Source organism: Hemicordylus capensis, chromosome 2, assembly GCF_027244095.1.
Source record: "Hemicordylus capensis ecotype Gifberg chromosome 2, rHemCap1.1.pri, whole genome shotgun sequence".
Classification (NCBI taxonomy): domain Eukaryota; kingdom Metazoa; phylum Chordata; class Lepidosauria; order Squamata; family Cordylidae; genus Hemicordylus; species Hemicordylus capensis.
In genome coordinates, this window is record NC_069658.1 from 355,295,926 (window position 1) to 355,314,137 (window position 18,212).

At 46.1% G+C, this 18,212-nt stretch overlaps 1 protein-coding gene across 2 annotated transcripts in view; it reads right to left on the reverse strand.

Moving 5' to 3' along the window:
* The window catches only part of ZCCHC10 (zinc finger CCHC-type containing 10), a 41,479-nt gene that overhangs the window by 3,857 nt on the left and 19,410 nt on the right, over positions 1-18,212 (reverse strand). For both annotated transcript variants that reach the window (XM_053289574.1, XM_053289573.1), the window contains exon 2: positions 17,146-17,304. In XM_053289574.1, the coding sequence (XP_053145549.1) occupies positions 17,146-17,304 (159 nt within the window). The remainder of the gene's footprint in view (positions 1-17,145; positions 17,305-18,212) is intronic.

Below are 18,212 nucleotides of genomic sequence, written 5' to 3' on the forward strand. Positions count from 1 at the left end.
TAGGCATCAACTTTAAACACACTGGCTGATCAGGGGCAAAGCTATACATGAAGGGGGGGGGGATGTCCCTGGGCCCCTGAGGGAGGGGCCATCAGTTCGACTCACTCTTTGGTCTCCCCCTCCCAGGCTCACTGCTGGCTCCAGATTGGAGGACTCATCTCAGCCTCAATTGAGTAGAGTCCTTTCAGGGAAGGGAGTGAAGTATCAAGCAGCATCCCGCCTTCCACCTGACTGGCTGCCTAGGTACTCAGATTCAACCCACCCTTCCCTCCACCTGACTGGTTCAAAAGTGAGGGAAATGTCACTGGGCATCAGCCAACCAGGATTTAGTAGAGGAGAGAGGAATGTGGCCTGACATTCCTTCACTCCTAAAACTGAGACAGAGATGAAAATATATTTAATTAAAGCAACTTAGGGACCTTTTTGAATCCTGCCCTCATTGAAAAGATCAGAGTAAAACCATAATACTTCTTTTCTCTGCTTCCCCATCCCAAATATTCCTAAGCAACTGAGTCAGTTTACCCCTAAATCGTGAGGTGAAACCTGAAACTCAGTTTCCCATGGAAAACTGACTGAGGAGACAGCACGGGGGGGGGGGAGAGAAAGAGAGAAAGAGCAAGCGCGAGTGAAGAGAAGCCAGGGCCATACCAAGGTTGGAGCAGGCCCTAGGCAGCCCCTCCCCGCAACCTCCCTGACTACTACTTCTGAGGCACAGGAGGAGAGCAAAGAGCTAGCTGTTGCTCAACTGGTGGGTCTCCTCTACTTCCTCCCTCCCCCCCCCTCTCGGGCCCAGGGACATTTGTTCCCCCTTGTTCAATTATAGCTATGTCACTAACAGAAGCATTGCAGATACTGTATGAACATATAAGGTGACTGTATTACGGTAGGTAGATATTAAGAAAACGTTTTAGCTGGGGGAAGGCATGCCCGCATGTGCGTGTGAAAGTATCTGTGTGCATGGGGACTGTGATGTTTTCTGCATAAGAAAAAATGGAGTGCCAAGAATTTATGTTTTACCATGTCCTTACCACTCCTCTGTACCAAGGACATGGGGGGGGGGAATGGAGGAGAAGGCAGGGCAGCGGAGTGTTTCCGCTGCAACGGAGTACTCTTCTGCACTCCAAAAGCACTCGAAGGGAAGTGTCCACTCGCTCTAGTGTGCAAAAATGTGCACAGAGCTGTGGGGCTGATCCTAGTGCATGTGTGAAGCTTCTGTTTACACACATACACTTTGTTAGGCTGTCAGCCATCATCTGCCACTGAGGTGATAGACTTTCACTAAGCTTAACAAAACAATATGCATATTACTATTATATTTTGAGTCTGTCTCTTTATAACTCCATTTAAAGGAATGCAAGTACCCAGCACAGTGCCAAATTTATCATTACCAGTATTTGCCTTAACAGATAAAACCTTAGTTGCAGGATAGCCTTCTAATACATTGACACTATTCAGAGGTCTTACTAAAGTAAATATACTGAACACATTTCTAATCATTCAGATCTTGAGTCATTCTTTCATTGTACTGAAAATTTTCCATGTTCATAGTTTTACTACTACAAACTACTTGTACAAATATTTATATACTGCTTTTCAACGAAGTTTCCAAAGTGGTTTATATAGAGAAATAAAATCATGAACCCAAAGGGCTCACAATCTAAAAAGAAACATGACACCAGCAACTGTCACTGGAGGAATATTGTGCTAGGGTGGACAGGCCCAATTGCTTTCCCCCTGTAAAATAAAGTGCATTACCACTTTTTTTTAAAAGGGGCCTCTTTGGCCAGTTAGCAGGGTTTAAAAAGTAGTTTGCTTTTATCTAAAAATCTAGGCTACAAATATTCATCCCTTAACATTAAAAAACATGCAATCAAGTCATTGAAATGTAGAATATGCTACAAGATATTGTGTTCTGCCCAGTAGGAATGTGCACGAACCGAGGTTCATGCACAGGATCAGTGCTGAAACCAGTTCGGACAAGGTCCAAACCAGTTCAGCGGTGCCGGGGGAGGGGGGCGTGCAGTGAATGGGATCTTTAAAAAGGAGGAGAGCATGTCTTTACCTGCTCTCTGCTGCTCCATGCAGCTTCCTGCTGCAACGGCACTCCACCCCAAGAACCAGCACGCTGGCAGAAGTTCCCATGTGTGTGACAGCACTGCATGCTGGTTCTTGGGGGAGTGCTGTTGCAGAAGGAAGCTGCAGGGGGACCCACTCTCCTTTTTAAGGATTCGGCTTGCCACTCCCCACCCCACCCCCTGGTGGTGCCAAACCTGTGCATGAACCTTGGTTTGTGCACATGCCTACTGGGCAGTCAACAGTTTAAAAACCCTATGCATCCATCTTCACCAAATACTAACACTTACTAGTCCAGGTGTCCTTTGCCATTTCTCTTTCACTGTGATAAATGGATGCTAATAAGTTATACAAAAAGTATAATACTAATTTGTGTTCATCTTTGTTTGTTGTAGACTGCCATATTAACTCAAGTTGTACAAAATATTCAAAAACAATGAAAGATCAAAGTGCCACATCTAAAAGGTAGAGTTATTGTAATGAGATTCCAGATTAGAATAATACTGATGGCTATTTACTACAGTTGGCACAAGTCCATATGCCTCAACCATATGGAAACAACACATCCAGATTTGGGGGTAGATTTCTACCCACCCACCCTGCATTGATGTGTGTAAACAAGCAAACCACTCCACTCCCAGCTATGCCCTTATTGTCATGCTCTTACCTGCTCTCTGGTATGCAATATATCCACAAGTATGGCCCCTAACCAGTTATGATATTTATGTTATTAATAAAAATATGACAGGGTAGAAAATGACCCCAAAATTAATGGACTTCCTTTCGTCGAGTGGTTTTTATCCCATTTCCACGTTAAGCCACTTGGGATAGGAGAGAACAGCCTGTTTCTCTTTGGAAACTTCAGTTTTGTTTCTGCTTGTAAGTTCAATTGACCTTGAAAGATTATAGTATCTGAAAAATAGTCTGAGGCACTGCATAGTTTTGCTCCCAAGTCGGAGAAGATGAAACTAGCCCCTCCCACAACATCAGACCTAGTAAAAAGGAACTAGTAAATCATTTAGAAGCATCTGACCTAGCAGGAGTTTTAACCACCAAAACCAAGTCAAAATGACGATGACAAGACAATGAAGAAGAAGAAGAAGAAGAATTTTTATTAATTTATTAAAACATTTTTATATCGCCCAAAACTTACATCTCTGGGCGGTTTACAACAGAATAAAAACAATGTAAAACATTCATTAAGACAAAAAATGGGGGGGGGGGAAACACACATTACAACAATTTAAAAATTTTAAAATAATATTTTAAAACAATAATATTTAAAACAGCATTAATTAAAAGCCTGGGTGAAGAGATGTGTTTTTAACAGACTTTTAAAAAGCTGTCAGAGATGGGGAGGCTCTTAATTCACTAGGGAGCACATTCCAAAGCCTCAGGGCAGCAGCGAAGGCCCGTCCCTGAGTGGCCACCAGACGACCCGGTGGCAGCTGCAGACGGACCTCTCCAGCCGATCTCAGTGGGCGGTGGGGTTCATGCCGAAGAAGGCGTTCTCTTAAACACCCAGGACCCAAACTGTTTAGGGCTTTATAGGTTATAACCAGCACCTTGTATTTTGCCCGGAAACATATCGGCAGCCAGTGTAGCTCCTTCAATACAGGAGTTATGTGGTCTCTCCGAGATGACCCAGAGACCAGCCTGGCTGCCGCATTCTGGACCAGCTGTAGTTTCTGGACTACGTACAAGGGCAGCCCCACATAGAGCGCATAGCAGTAATCCAGTCTGGAGGTTACCAGCAGATGTATCACTGTTTTGAGGTCGTTCACCTCAAGAAACGGACACAGCTGGCCTATCAGCCGAAGCTGAAAGAAGGCACTTCTGGCCATCGCCTCAACCTGGGAGACCAGGGAGAGGCTTGGATCTAAAAGCACCCCTAGACTGCGTACCTGTTACTTCTGGGGAAGTGTGACCCCATCCAGAACAGGAAGATCAAAATCATCTCTCGAGTTCTGACCCCACACAATGAGTACCTCCGTCTTAGCTGGATTAAGTCTCAGTTTGTTATCCCTCATCCAGCCCATCACTGCCTCCAGGCAGGCATTTAGAGAGATTATGCCCTCTCTCGATGATGCTGACATGGAGAAACAGATTTGGGTGTCATGAGCATACTGATAGCACCCTGCACCAAATCTCCTGATGATCTCTCCCAGCGGTTTCATGTTAAACAACACTGGAGACAATATGGAGCCCTGGGGCACACCATACACGAGTTCAGATTTTGAAGAACAGCAGTCTCCAAGGGACACCATCTGGAACCTGCCCGAGAGGTAGGAGCGGAACCACCACAAAGCAGTGCCTCCAACTCCCAACCCCCTCAGATGCTCCAGAAGGATACTATGGTCAATAGTATCGAAAGCTGCCAAGAGGTCCAGAAGGACCAACAGAGTCACACTTCCTCTGTCAATTGCCAGTTGGAGAGCATCCATCAGGCTGGCAGAGGCAGTCTCCAACCCACAGCCAGCCCGAAAGCCAGTTTGAAGTGGGTCAAGATAATCAGTTTCATCCAAGACTGTCTGGAGCTGGGAGGCCACCACCCTCTCAGTTACCTTGCCCAGCCACGGAAGGTTGGAGACAGGCCTGTAGTTGTTCAAGTCCAAGGTATCCAGGGTAGGCTTCTTCAGAAGTGGTCTAATAAATTGCCTCCTTAAGACAAGGAAGCATCCTACCTTCCCTCAGAGACGCATTTATAATTTCTACCAGGCCTTCTACAACAACTCCCCTGCCAGATAATATAAGCCATGTCAGACAAGGGTCAAGAGGACAGGTGGTAGACCACACCATTCCAATCAGCTTGTCCACATCCTCAAGAGTCCAAATTGGAACTGATCCAACCTAATCACAGAAGAAGAGTCGGTTGGCACCTCCACATCAGACACTAAAGTAATTGTGGAGACGGAGTCTAAGTCGGCCTGAATATGAGAGATTTTTTCCACAAAGAATTCATTAAACACATCACAGCGGGTGATCGATGGTTCGAGATTCTGATTTAAGGGAGGAGGGGCACTCACTAGCCCTCTCACAACCCTGAACAATTCCGCCGGACGTGAACTAGCGGATGCAATACAGGCAGAAAAGAATCACTTCTTTGCCGCACATATCGCCTGAGCATAGATCTTCAAATGAGCTCTATGTTGCAATCTGTCCACTTGTGCTCCAGTCATCTACCTCGCCGCTTCAGCCCCCGTAGTTCTGCCGTATACTATGGGGCCAATTTTGAAGCGGGTCAGAGAGGACGCTTAGGAGCAATCATGTCTACTGCCCCAGTGATCACCAGCAGAGCCAACACTAAATCCCTCCAAGGCTTCTTGGAGAGCTGGTCTTGTGGTAGCAAGCATGACTTGTCCCCATAGCTAAGCAGGGTCTGCCCTGGTTGCATATGAATGGGAGACTTGATGTGTGAGCACTGCAAGATATTCCCCTCAGGGGATGAAGCCGCTCTGGGAAGAGCAGAAGGTTTCAAGTTTCCCTCCCTGGCTTCTCCAAGATAGGGCTGAGAGAGATTCCTGCCTGCAACCTTGGAGAAGCTGCTGTCAGTCTGAGAAGACAATACTGAGCTAGATAGACCAATGGTCTGGCTCAGTATATGGCAGCTTCCTATGTTCCTGAAATACTATTGGATCCAATAACCTTCTCGGGCGGATCATCCTAATACATCCCTCGCCCCTGCGAAAGTGGGAAGTGATTGTGAGTCCAATCTTAACTGCTAACATACCCAGCGATTGGGGCCTTGCTATAATAATTCCCCTTTATAAAGAAGGTAGGTGTGAGGACCCAGCCAACTATCATCCCATTAGCTTACTTAATGTTATTAGTAAAATTTACTCAAGGCATCTTTTGATAAAACTTCTAGACTGGATTGAAGCAGATAACATTTTAGCTATCGAGCAGGCAGGCTTTCGGGAGGGTCGTTCCACCACAGAACATGCTTTTACCCTTCAATTCCTGGTAGAGAAGTATTCTAGGTTCCCAGGTTCAGCACTTTATGTAGCATTCATTGATCTTAAAGCTGCATTTGATTTGGTTTCTAGAGAGAGACTGTGGTCTAAACTGGAAGCTCTTGGAACAGATAAAAAGATTATTCAAACTCATTGTTAGTCTGCATAAGCATACTTGTTTGAAAGTTCATTATGGCCCAACTGAACAGTTAACATCGGAAATTCCAACTTTTAGAGGAGTACGTCAGGGCTGTATACTTGCTCCTATTTTGTTCAACATCCATGTTAATTCTGTGGTTACTTGTCTGTCCACCCTCTCTATTCATCCACAAAAGTTAGCCGATAGGCACGTCTCCATATTATTATATGCGGATGACATGGCTATCATGTCGCAGACACATATAGGCCTTAAGCGTGCCCTAAGACTCTTCTCATCATTTTGTAACCAAGAGTCTATTGAAATAAATTATAGTAAGACTAAAGTCTTAGTGTTCGCTAAGTGAGCTAGGCGTTATAATTGGTCCATATACAAAGAATCAAGATTGAGCAGGTTAATTCCTTTAAATATCTAGGAATTACGTTTCACTCTGTTGGCTCTAGAAATGCCCATTTTAACTCCATCAGGCAGTCTGCTTAAATGGTTGTAAATAAGATCAAATCTTATCATTTTACACATGGTGCTGCAGCCAAAGTACTGCCTTTGCTCTTATATGGAGCCCAACTGGGAACTGCAAGTAATTTTGCCCTACTGGAGGCTATCCAGACTAAGTTTATTAGATGCATTTTGCAAGTTCTGTGTTGTGCTGCGAATGCTGTCATCAGAACAGAAGCTGGTCTTATTAGGTTGGAATCCTTATACTGGTGCTGTATTTTTCAATTTTGGTTAAAACTGAGTTTTGGACAGGTGGGTTTTGCCTCTTTGGCTATGAATGATGGTTTTAATTCGAGCTCGAAACGAGCTGTGTTGAGTAAATTTTCTTTTTTTGGCCTCTCCATAGAGGATTTGCATACTGTACGAATTGAGCAAGCCAGGAAGTTAGTTAAGCAACGTGTCCTGGATATAGAAGTTCAACAAGAAGGTGCATGGCTCAAGCAGGGTTTATACTTAGGGAGTCAAGCTATTAATCTTAAACCAGCTAAGTACTTTGATGTGGTGCTTGTCCCTAAATTTAGACGAGCCCTCACTTTAGCACGTTTAAATGTTCTTCCTACAGCAGTATTGGATGGCAGGTTTAAGCGAGTTCCGCTACTTTTACGACTTTGCCCATATGGCAAAGGGGTTATAGAATCTACCTCTCACGTTATTCTTTATTGTGATTTTTATAGGGAACCCCGTTTAAGACTTTTATCTCCTATGTTAGACAGTTTGCCTGGCCGGTCTGATGAATTTTATTTAAATTATCTTTTAACTAATGAGGACACTGATATTATTTCTGTTATGGCCAGGTTTCGTTATATTATTTGTAAAATACATACTGGTTTATTGTAAATGTTTGCTGGTCAATGACCGAATAAACTTATCTATCTATCTATCTATCTAAACCAGATGGTGGTCTGTCCATGACAATGGAGAAATCACAGGATGCCACACCCACGGAACACCACCCTGATCAGAGTGAAAGACCAAATCAAGCATGTGATCAGCAATGTGTGTCGACCCCGAGACCACTTGGGATAGGCCCATAATCGTCATGGCCGCTATGAACTCCTGAGCCGCCCTGGACAAATCGGTCCCAAAGTGAACATTGAAGTCCCCCAGCACCAAGTCCAAGACCAAGTCCATCGGCTCAGTTTAGGGACTCTGTTGAGCAGCGGGGCGATTGGTACACCAACAGAAGTCCCAGTCTATCCCTGGTCCCCAGACTTAAGTATGCACATTCAATATGGTCCGACACCCTAACAGGGATCCTGGTAAGGGAAAGGTTATTCATATAGACCACAGCCACTTCACCTCCCCGTTCATGGTCCCTCACCCACTCCTCAACAGAGTACCCTGGAGGAAGAAGCTGGGACCACACTGGGCCCCCAGCCTCCCCCAGCCAGGTCTCTGTAATACATACCAGGTCGGCACCTTCATCCAGAATCAAATCACGGATGGTTTCTGATTTGTTCTGGACCGAACTGGCATTACAGAGGAGCAAGGTGAGGTTCCAAGAATGATCGGCACTGCTCCCCAAGGTCAAAGAGCTGGCAGGACAGCCAGAAGGGGAAACAGTTATTAGATTTCCTAGTCCCCTTCCCCTGTAATGGCCTGCTGACCTGCCAACGTTACTTCTTCTATTCCCAACCACGACTGGAATGGCTGCCCCAAAGTCAGTGGACAATCCCCCTGTCTCCCCATCTCCAGTTAAGCCCAGACACATTCTAAGATTATCTCACCCAGGACAAATTAAAACAAAAGCTCCACTATTAAATCCCCCCCCCCAATATTCAAATACCTAGGCCAAGAGACCTGGCCCTCGCCCTCGCTGTCCCCCGAAGTGGCTCCCCCAAAGGGCGACCCCCTTTGGTGTCGCCCCTTCGGTGGCAGGCCTGCCGCCACTGGCAGAAGCCTATATAGCCCTGAGCAGGCATCTCTAGGCAGATGGAATGCAGGAAACTGCCAAGTCACCCTCCTACCCGGCCCCAATCCTGCAAGGCCTCACCTCAGCACAGCAGCCAGTCCTGGGGGGCAGATAACAGACAGGGGGGGCAGCAGGAGAAGCAAACAGGCAGGCACCCAGTCCCTCACCCTGGGGTCTACCTGGGAGCAGGTGTTGTCTCTCCTCTTCTCTCTCCTGCAAGTAGTGAGGCATCAGTGGATCAACTATCCACAGTACCTCTCTGGTCTTTTCCCATTTTCCCTAGTGGGACTGCTGCAGCCCTTGCATGTGCAGGACTGTGTCCAAGCACTTGAACTTGCACTCAGAAGATGGGGGGGAGGGGGATATTTTCCCAGTGAACAGCTGGAAGAGGCCCTCCTGAGCAAGGAGGCACCTATGTAGGCACTATGACACAGAACAAGCCGCACATAACCCCCACAGATGCAATCCCATTCGGGCTAGCCTCCACCCCTCACATATTTACCATTCACAAACTTGGAGAAATGTGTCCATTTGGCTGCAAAGGATTTAAGTGTGGAAGGTTTTCTTACTGCTCTTAGGATGGCTTGAACCTGGTGACTGAAGGAAGTAACATCTCTATCCACCAGGCGGTAAGGTGCAGAGATTCCAGGTCTGGGTGGAGATGACAGCCCCTGTAACAGTACGTACAGCACAGATGGAAGATGCTGGTAAGTTCTCCATGACAGCTGAAGAAGTGTGGTGAACCAGGGCCACCACAGCGTGATCAGAATGCGCACGGTTTGGTCCTCAATCTTCTGTCTGGAGGACGCTCGGCATCAAATGAAAAGGAGGAAATATATACAGGAGCTGCCCACCCCAGTGTAGAAGGAACACAGAGTCACCTTCTGACTCTGGGTCCATTACTGCCCTGATGCAGAATCTCACACATAGCCTAATGGGCTGATGTGAACACATCCAGATATGGAGTTCTCTACAACCGAAAAATCTCGCACAGTATGCCCCAATCCAGGCACCACTCATGAGACAGGGTGTGCTGGCAGCTCAGTGCATTCTCAAGAGCAGGGCTACACAACTCATATGCCCTAGTGGGTCAGAACCATCCACAGGCAGGGGCCGAGGTCAAATTTTAGCATATTATTACATTAAATTGAAAAATATTATTAGTTACTTGTGGATCTATACCCCCTGCCAATGGACCCATAGTTTTAAACAAGTATAGTGGCCAGAAAATGGGTCCTGTCCCTGCTCAATCAGTGGGGTCCTTGGAGTGCCTGCCAGCCCCAAACAAATGCCAAGTCCTCTCCTCTCCCTAAATTGTCATTGCTTTCAGGCTGCTATCCTAGGTATGCTTATATAAGAGTAAGCCTCACTGGGTACACCAAGGAACATATTTATGAAAAAACATGTGTAAGATGGTACTATAAGGCAGTTTCCTGCTCCTGTGTTGCTGCAGGATACGTGGGGTCCAGTAAAACAGTCCCTGAGGGCTGAATCTGGCCTCCAGGGCCTTATGTTGTGCAGGCCTGCTCTAGGGTGTGGACTTTCCCTTGGATGTGTGCTGCTAACAGCCAAATTCTACAATCCAGCCACCACAGCCAGAGGTACATTGCCAGATAGAGCAGAGATCGAGACGCTCTCTCTACCTGCCTGTTCAGGTTCGGCCTGGCCATTGTGTTGTCCGTGAGAAACAGTACAGAGGATCCTGCTCTCCAGCGGTGGAAGGTTCTGAGTGCCCAGAATATTACCATGAGCTCCATATAATTGATATGATGGTGCTGTTACTCTCACAACCAGGTCCCAGCAATCACTTGAAATGCACTCCCCAAGCAGTGTTGGATGCAACTGTGGTGATTGTAAGGCTGGGTGATGGCTTTCAGAATGGAGTCTCCTGAGCAAAGTTGGTGGTGTAACATGGCCAGGACTTTTTGTCTTGCAGAGCTGGAGGTGGAAGTTGAAGACTGGGAGAAACCCATTGATGTTGCCATGGTGTGCAGCTTCTGAATTCTTTCAAGCATATCACCAGTCTTATCCACCAGCAGACCACCCTCTGCACTCCGTGAGGATCTACAGGGATTATTTGTTGAGAGTATATATAGGGACAGAAGTTGCGCAGGAGCCAAGCCTGTAATGTCCGCAGGCAAAGACGGGCCTGGGGCAATACAGCAGTGGATGAAACCATCAGGCTGAGTAAACACTGGACAAATTTCATGTTGTGTTTCTGAGACGTGAAGAAAAATGCAAGCTACTCGCTGTATCAATTGGATTCTCTGCTGAGTAGAGTAGGAAGGGAGGTTTTGGAGTCCAAAATGACGCCCAAGAATTCTATTGACTGCATTGGTGTTAACTTTCACTTTTTAAAAAATGTACTGGCACATCATGACAATGAAGATGACAAAGCAACAACTCTATATCCTTCATGAATTGGATCCTTGTGGAGGCTACGAGAAGCCATATGTACCGAAAGACTGACACCTCAGAGTCACAGGTGAGCCACCAACTCTGCCATGCACTTGGTAAATATGCGCAGGGTGGAGGCTAGCCTGAAAGGAAGGACAGAGTACTGGTACGTTCGGGAATACACGTGGAATCTCAGGTATTTGCAATGGTGAGGGACAATAAAAATATGGAAATAGGCTTCCTTTAAATCTATGGATATGAACCATGCACCTGGAAAGAGAAGGCAGAGGATGCAGGGATGGTTACCATATGGAACCTTCTGCACATCATGAAACCATTAGTTGAGAATCGGCCGCAGTCCCCCGTCCCGTTTGGGGATTGTGAAGTATCTCAAGTAGAAACCCATGTGTTCATTGTCGCTAACTCCTTGAATAGCCACTTTCCAGAGGAGGGATTCTATTTCTGCCATAAGATGAGGAGGCGGCAGCATGCTGCAGATTCCTGAAAAAGTGGGCAAAGAGTTGGACTCTATTTTGTATCCTTTCCTCACAATGGCCAAGGCCCAGGTATCTGATGTTATTTCCCTCCATGCCTTGCAAAATACTGAGAACGACTGCTTCACAGTTGCGTCATTGTCACCTGGGGTAGGATACCTTTGGTTTGAGGATTAACTGGGGCCTAGAGTTAGAGCCCGAGTCGGGCACCCTGCAGTGCTGGAAGCATTCTGCTGATGAAAGGAATCCCCTAAGTGGTACGAGTATTGCCTGGGCTGAGTGTAATATGCCCAGGGCTTTCATCTTGCAGAGCTGGAGGTAGAAGTGGAAGACTGAGAGAAAGCCATTGACCTTGCTGTGGTGTACAGCTTCTGGATTCTTTCAATCATATCACCATTCTTATCACCGAATAGGGCCCGGCCGTCAAAAAACAAATCTTTGATGCGTGTTCTGGCCTCCTGTGATAGGGAGGAGGACCGCAGCCATGCATGACTCCTCAGGGAAACTGCCGACAGGAGTGTAGCTGCTGCTTTGCCACACTGAGACCCTCATTCAGGAAAACTAATGCAGCATCTCTATGGTCCTGCTGGAGTTGTTGGAGAAAAGGTGCCAGCTTCTCCAAAATGAAGTGTTGGTAATGTGCTCAACAAACCTGGTGGTTAGCTACCCATACTAAGAGACAAGATGTAGAGAAACCTTTTTGCCCAATGAGTCCAACTTCTTGCCCTTTCTGTCCACAGGAACATTCAGCAAGTGATGTTTGTTGTAGGACTGGACTGACTCTACAACCACCGAGTTTGGTACAGGATGTTTAGTTAGAAAACCCGTGTCCTTTGGTTAAATCCTGTACATGCTCTCTAGCTTTTTTGAAGTTTGTGAGACAGAGGCAGGCTTCTCTCATGATGCCCTGACTACCTGGGCAGGAGTGGGTATCAGAGGAAGGGCGACTGGAACATAGGAATCAGTCGGAATGAGCTGAAATATGGGATCCTTGGGCTGAATTGTCTGTTAGTGAACTAGGGAAGTCGCCATGCGAATTAATTGTTCAACATAGTGCTTAGATTCCTCTTGTGAGGAATTTTCTGCCAAACCCTGTGCACAGTCTTCAGTGAGCACTCCAAGGTCCTTGGACTCCTCCAAGTCTCACATAGCCAAGCAGGCATCCATGGATTGATCCAGATGCTCTGGTGCAGGATTTTGTGGTGGAGGCTGAGAAGGTAAATATTGCTCTGGAGCTAGAGGTTGTTCTGGGGCCAGAGTAACAGGTTTTGAACCACCACAGGCTGTGGAGCCAACAGTACTGGGGGCTTGTGGCCAAAATCGCCCCAGTCAGGTGATATGCACAGGGACATGGAGCAGGAGCAGGAGCTAGGTCTGAGCGGGGATTCTGAGGTGGACCTAGACCCAGCAATGGGATCTTCTTGACCTGTGATATTTTTCACGGTGATGGTGTCACAACAACTCCCTTCCGCATATACGTAGCATGGGTGAGAATGAAAGGAAGAATTAGTGATGGTCCAGAGCGTAACTATCATAGTAATCAATGTAGTGTCTACCCAGGGACTTTGTGGTGGTCAAACGTGCCATCATAGTAGTAAACTGAGTAACCTCCCCATTGGGACTAATCATTTGGAGAGTAAGAGAACCTACGGTTCCTCAGGGAGTAGGACCTGCCTCATAAGTAACTCCTATGTCTCTGGTGCCTAGGTGAGATGCTTGGACTCCTACTTCTAGTGCCATGTGACCTGGTGCTTGAATTGTCACTGAGCCGGTCAGCTCTAGAGACTATGAATTCAGGATCCGACTGTTTGGGTTCAGGTGAGGCAGGAGGAGAGCAGGCACTGAAGGAAAAAGCATCAGGAACTTGGTTGTCCTTTTCTTTTTGCCCAGGGGTTACTTCTGAGGTGGTGCTGAAGGCACTGGCATTTTTGCCTTCTTTTCCTTCTTTGGTGCCAAGGTAGCTCCTTCGGTACCAAGCCCGAAGACTGTGATAGAAGGCATTGCCGCCTTCTTTGCAACTGTCCCTGCCTTCCCTGTCGATCCCAACTTAAGCTCTGCCCACTTTTTAGCTATCGTGAGATCTTTCCCCGTTGCTGACGAGGATAGCTCCCTGCTAGGGCCAGGAATCAGCAGGCTGGTGGTTGAGGCAAGAGCAGGTGTGGCCAGGACCGATGGTTCAGGATGAGGTACTACGAACGCTTTCGGTCCTGGCAAAGCTGGAACTGCAGAGGCAGGCAGTGCGGCCACAGAGGAAGGCACTGAACAAGCATTGAGCGCCCAAAAAAGGCCAGGCTCAGGCCTGTGTCCAAAATCATTATTCTGTTATTTGATTCCCTGATGCCAGGCACCAAGTAAACTTTGAGTGAACTGGTTAATTCCTGAGAAACAGGCCGGACTGCCTGTCCTGTGTTACAACTGTGAATTGCATTGGGGAAAGTAGGAGTAATCCTGTCTTTCATGCAGCTTGCTATGTTTTGCTACAATTGTCACCACTGATTTCTTGCTTCACATATGTTTACATGCAATCACTTTGGGATGATTTTAGAAATGAACACTAAGTAAATTTACACACACATGTTGTTTAGATTGGTATTTCTCACATACAGGATTCGTGTTTTTCTTCCTTGATATTATTTTGGCTTCCTAACACCTCTTTGGGGCAGAGTTCAAGCTCAAATTTTGTTCACACAGCAGAGACAAATCTGCGAAGCTCAGAAATGCAGATTGTCTTGAGAACACAAGGAGGAACAACTCATTCCTGATAATAGACTGCAGTACGTAGGAGATGGCGCTCCATCTCCTGAAACCCAGCTCTGACAAACAAACAATTGTCATGAGTGAGCAGTTTTTCTGACACAAGTTAACGGACACTTTTTAGATTCCTGACTTACACTGCTATTTTGAAAGAGCTTTATGTACAGATATAAGGATCAAATCAGCTATAAGAACTTAGCTTTTGAACATGCAAAAACCTTTGCTCATCATAAGAGCTTCTGCCCAGCAACGTAGCAAAAGGGCAGGAGCTCCCCTTGATAGACAAGAGACTGTTGACAGCTTCTGCCACAGGGAGAGAAAGCTGGGACTACTTCTGTCTATTTCTACCTGCAAACCAGCATGCCTGCTTGAAGCCTGTCTGCTCCAGCTTCGTTGCACCTATGGGCCATGACGAGACTCAGTAATATGTCTTCCTGGAAGACAATTCAGCCTTTGCCCCCTCACCCTCTTTCCCCGCTAATAAAACTCTGACATTCTGCCACCCCGCTCCTAAGCAACCCCCTCTTTCTCTTCTTTCCATTTTCTCTATCCTTTGTTAGGTTTTACTACTTGGTTTAACACTGAAACCACATGCAACCAACACATTTGAGTTAGAAACACCATACTACACTGGGAAACATTATTAATTTCATTTATTTGCTTGGTTGCACTATTAGGAAACACAAGTGATCTTACTGACCTACCTGATCAGCACCATTGCCTTAATAAAGCCCACTGAAACTTTATAAGTGTGTCTGTCCTTCCTCCTGCTTGCATGTCCTGATCATAAACACTTACCATATCAAAGAACTATGCCAATTTGTCACTAGAGTGAACAAGCCTTATTCTCACTGCTAGCTCCAGAGCATACACAGAGTGTGAATCAGGCTTGGCTCACAACAGCCAGGTTCGGGGGCAGCCTGCATAACTAAGTCTGACAGAGGTCCTCCCATACAAGGGAGAGAGTGCAGAGCAGGCACCAAATGTTCCAAGTTCTCCACAACAGAAGAGCCTGTTAAGAGAGCTCTTTCCCAAAGAGACCCCCAAAGGTGGGTGGCCTGATTATGGCGGGCCCATTTTGTAAAGCTCCAGCAGAACAGACACAGGTCTGTGCGGTGCATTTCCCCCAAACAGGTTAAGCACGGGGAATGGCCGTCTGAGGACGGAAGCTTGGAGGAGCACTGCGAGGACATTTTAAAGATGATTTTTGTGGCCATAAGCAGCCTGGTGGAAGGGAGGCAGGGGCGGCACGATATATAATCACAACACCAAATGTGACAGGGAGAAGTGAACAAGAGAATAGATAGGTAGAACAAAACAAAATAGATGGGGAGAAAAACTTTCCTAATATGATAACAAATTCTGTGTACAGACAGACAGCAAAGCAAAGGAAGCCCGAGGTGTAGCAGCTGCAGCGGTAGACAAAAGCCTGAGTGAGTGAGGTGAACTGTCAGATGGGGGAGCCAGGTTTCCCACTCTTCTTTATGAAATGAAATGAAGCTTTAGAAGGTTCCGGATGGTGGCTCTCTGCAGGCGCAAACCCCTGCATGATACACAAAGACCACGAGGAAGAACTCCTGTCATCAAGCCAGGAAAAGAGGAACGGCACTCCAACTGTAGTTGAACTCCCATCATCCACAGCCACAATTTATTTTGGCTGGGTGTGATACAAGTTACAGTCCAACAACAGCTGGAGTGCCAAGGGCTGCCTACCCCTAACGAGTCACTGTTACCCGAGGTGGTTAACTAAGTATAAACATAGAACAATTGCTGCAAGTGCATCCTTACCCTTCCATTGACATGTGAAACCACCACAGAACTGTACAGAAGGAATATCACCACAATACATTATTAAAAGTGCTCAAAATGACTAAACTGACAATTGCACAAATATAAGGGTATCCCAACCAAAGCTAAGTACCTGTGCAAATCATATTCTCCCAGAAGCGAGGCCCACAGTGTTCAATGGCAGTTACCAAGTGTGTGTATGCATCCAACACAAACTTACAGGCCATTGGGAAAGGATTAACTTTTTCCTGTTCAACTACAGTAAAGAGATTAGGGTGTGGAATCCCATGTTCCTTGCCAGATCTCCTCTCCTTGCATGTATGCAGTCCTCCTCCTATCCTTACCTATGGTTATTAACAACAAGCCATATTTAAAACTCACTTTGGGTTTGTGTTAGCAACAAATTGGTAACTATGATCAAATCCAGTTACAAGTTCATCCTGATTAGTATCAGTGTCTACATGACAAACTACAGTTAAGCAGGAAGCACACAGCCCCTCAGCCTACTCTCAAAGGGATGGAACACATTAAGAAGTCAGTCAGAGAACTGAGACACCTTGTGAGGTCGTCTCAGGTGAGCCTTCTCAGAGTTCCGGGCCCAGGGGAGGTATGTGGGGCCCAGGCTTGTGGGAGTGTCTTCTCTGTTGCAGCCCCCTCCTTATGGAACACTCTGCCTCCTCAGATTCATAATGCCCCCTCTCTACTGTCCTTAAACAAGCTCCTGAAAACCTATCTATTTTGCCAGGCTTTTAGTTTTTAACGTGTATGTGTGTGGGGGGTGGGGTGTCTTTTTCTTTCTCTCCCCCACCCTTCTTCTCTTGTCTTCATTGTTTTAATTTATGTAAACTGCCTTGAGTTTAAGGAAGTCAGGTGATCAATACATTTGCTAAATAAATATATAAAATAAATTTAAAACTAATTTTGGTTGAGAAGCAGGGTATACACAAAACATAAAATTACGTTTGTAACGGCTCTTATTACCAGTAGGTTTCAACAGGAAGGAGTTATGCACATCTCTTTCCCCACTTAAGTAAAAGGGACTTCCAACCTCTTAATGAAGGTGGATCACACATATATACTTTTCAACAAGTGGCATGCAATTCCCTGCATTGCTGACCTTACCTTTGTTGTAATAGTTGCTTCTCTTTTTCTTTAAGTGCTTTTTTAAACTCAGTTGTCCTTGATGGTCTATGCAGATATTTTCTCTTGCCTGTACATTCATAGGTCCAGTGTCCAAATTCCAAGCACTTCTGACATCTCACATGTTGCTTATTTGCCTCCCTATGGAAACACAGAAGAAAGTGTTTGAGACCAGATGGCTTTGATTTAAAAGCAGGATATTACAACCAGCTGACACGAACATATTGGGAACTAGATGGTGATTTCAGCATACCCAGTGGATTGAGTGGACATGCGAATAAGCAGTGGTGGCAAGCAAGACACAAGCAACAGTCACCACCATTGCTCGCTCACTCACTCCCCTCTTTTCTTCCTCTCAGCAGCAGGGAAGATTCGACTCACTCAGCCCAGTCCCTACCACTGCGCAAAGGTAAGAAGGCAAGTGGCATCAGTGGCACTTCAACCATTACCACTTCAGCAGATAAGCAATGAGAAGCAGCCACCGCCACCACTGCCATCTGTCCTCTCTGTGGTGCATGGAGAGGGGAAAGAGCCCACCCGAGGGGGCACAATCTTCATCCCTAACTAGACAAAGGCTGCAGGAACCAGCAGTGATTACTCCTCCTTGGCAGTGGGCCAAGGTGGACCATTGGAGATGAACCAATGTGCCCACTGTGGATGCCAGCCCTGTCCAATTCTAGCAAATTAACCAATATTACTTTTAAATGGGCATTTAGCCAGGTTTTTAAAAAAAGAAAAAGATTCCCTTGAAAACCATACAGTAATCTGTTCTGATTGAAAGGATCAATGTGCTGCTGTATTTCAGGAATGCCAATTTAATCTAATCATCCAACAACCACACCATGTCAGATTTGGGCTGAAAATCTGGGAGTGAATTTCTAGATACTAGTGGGACTTCCAAAACTATATAGGACTACTACTAGTAGTACAAATATTGATATAGTATACCACTTTTCAACCAAGTGCTCAAAGCAATTTACATAGAAAATAAGCAAGCAAAATGCTTCCCTGTCCCAACAAGGCTCACAATCTAAAAAGAAACATGAAAT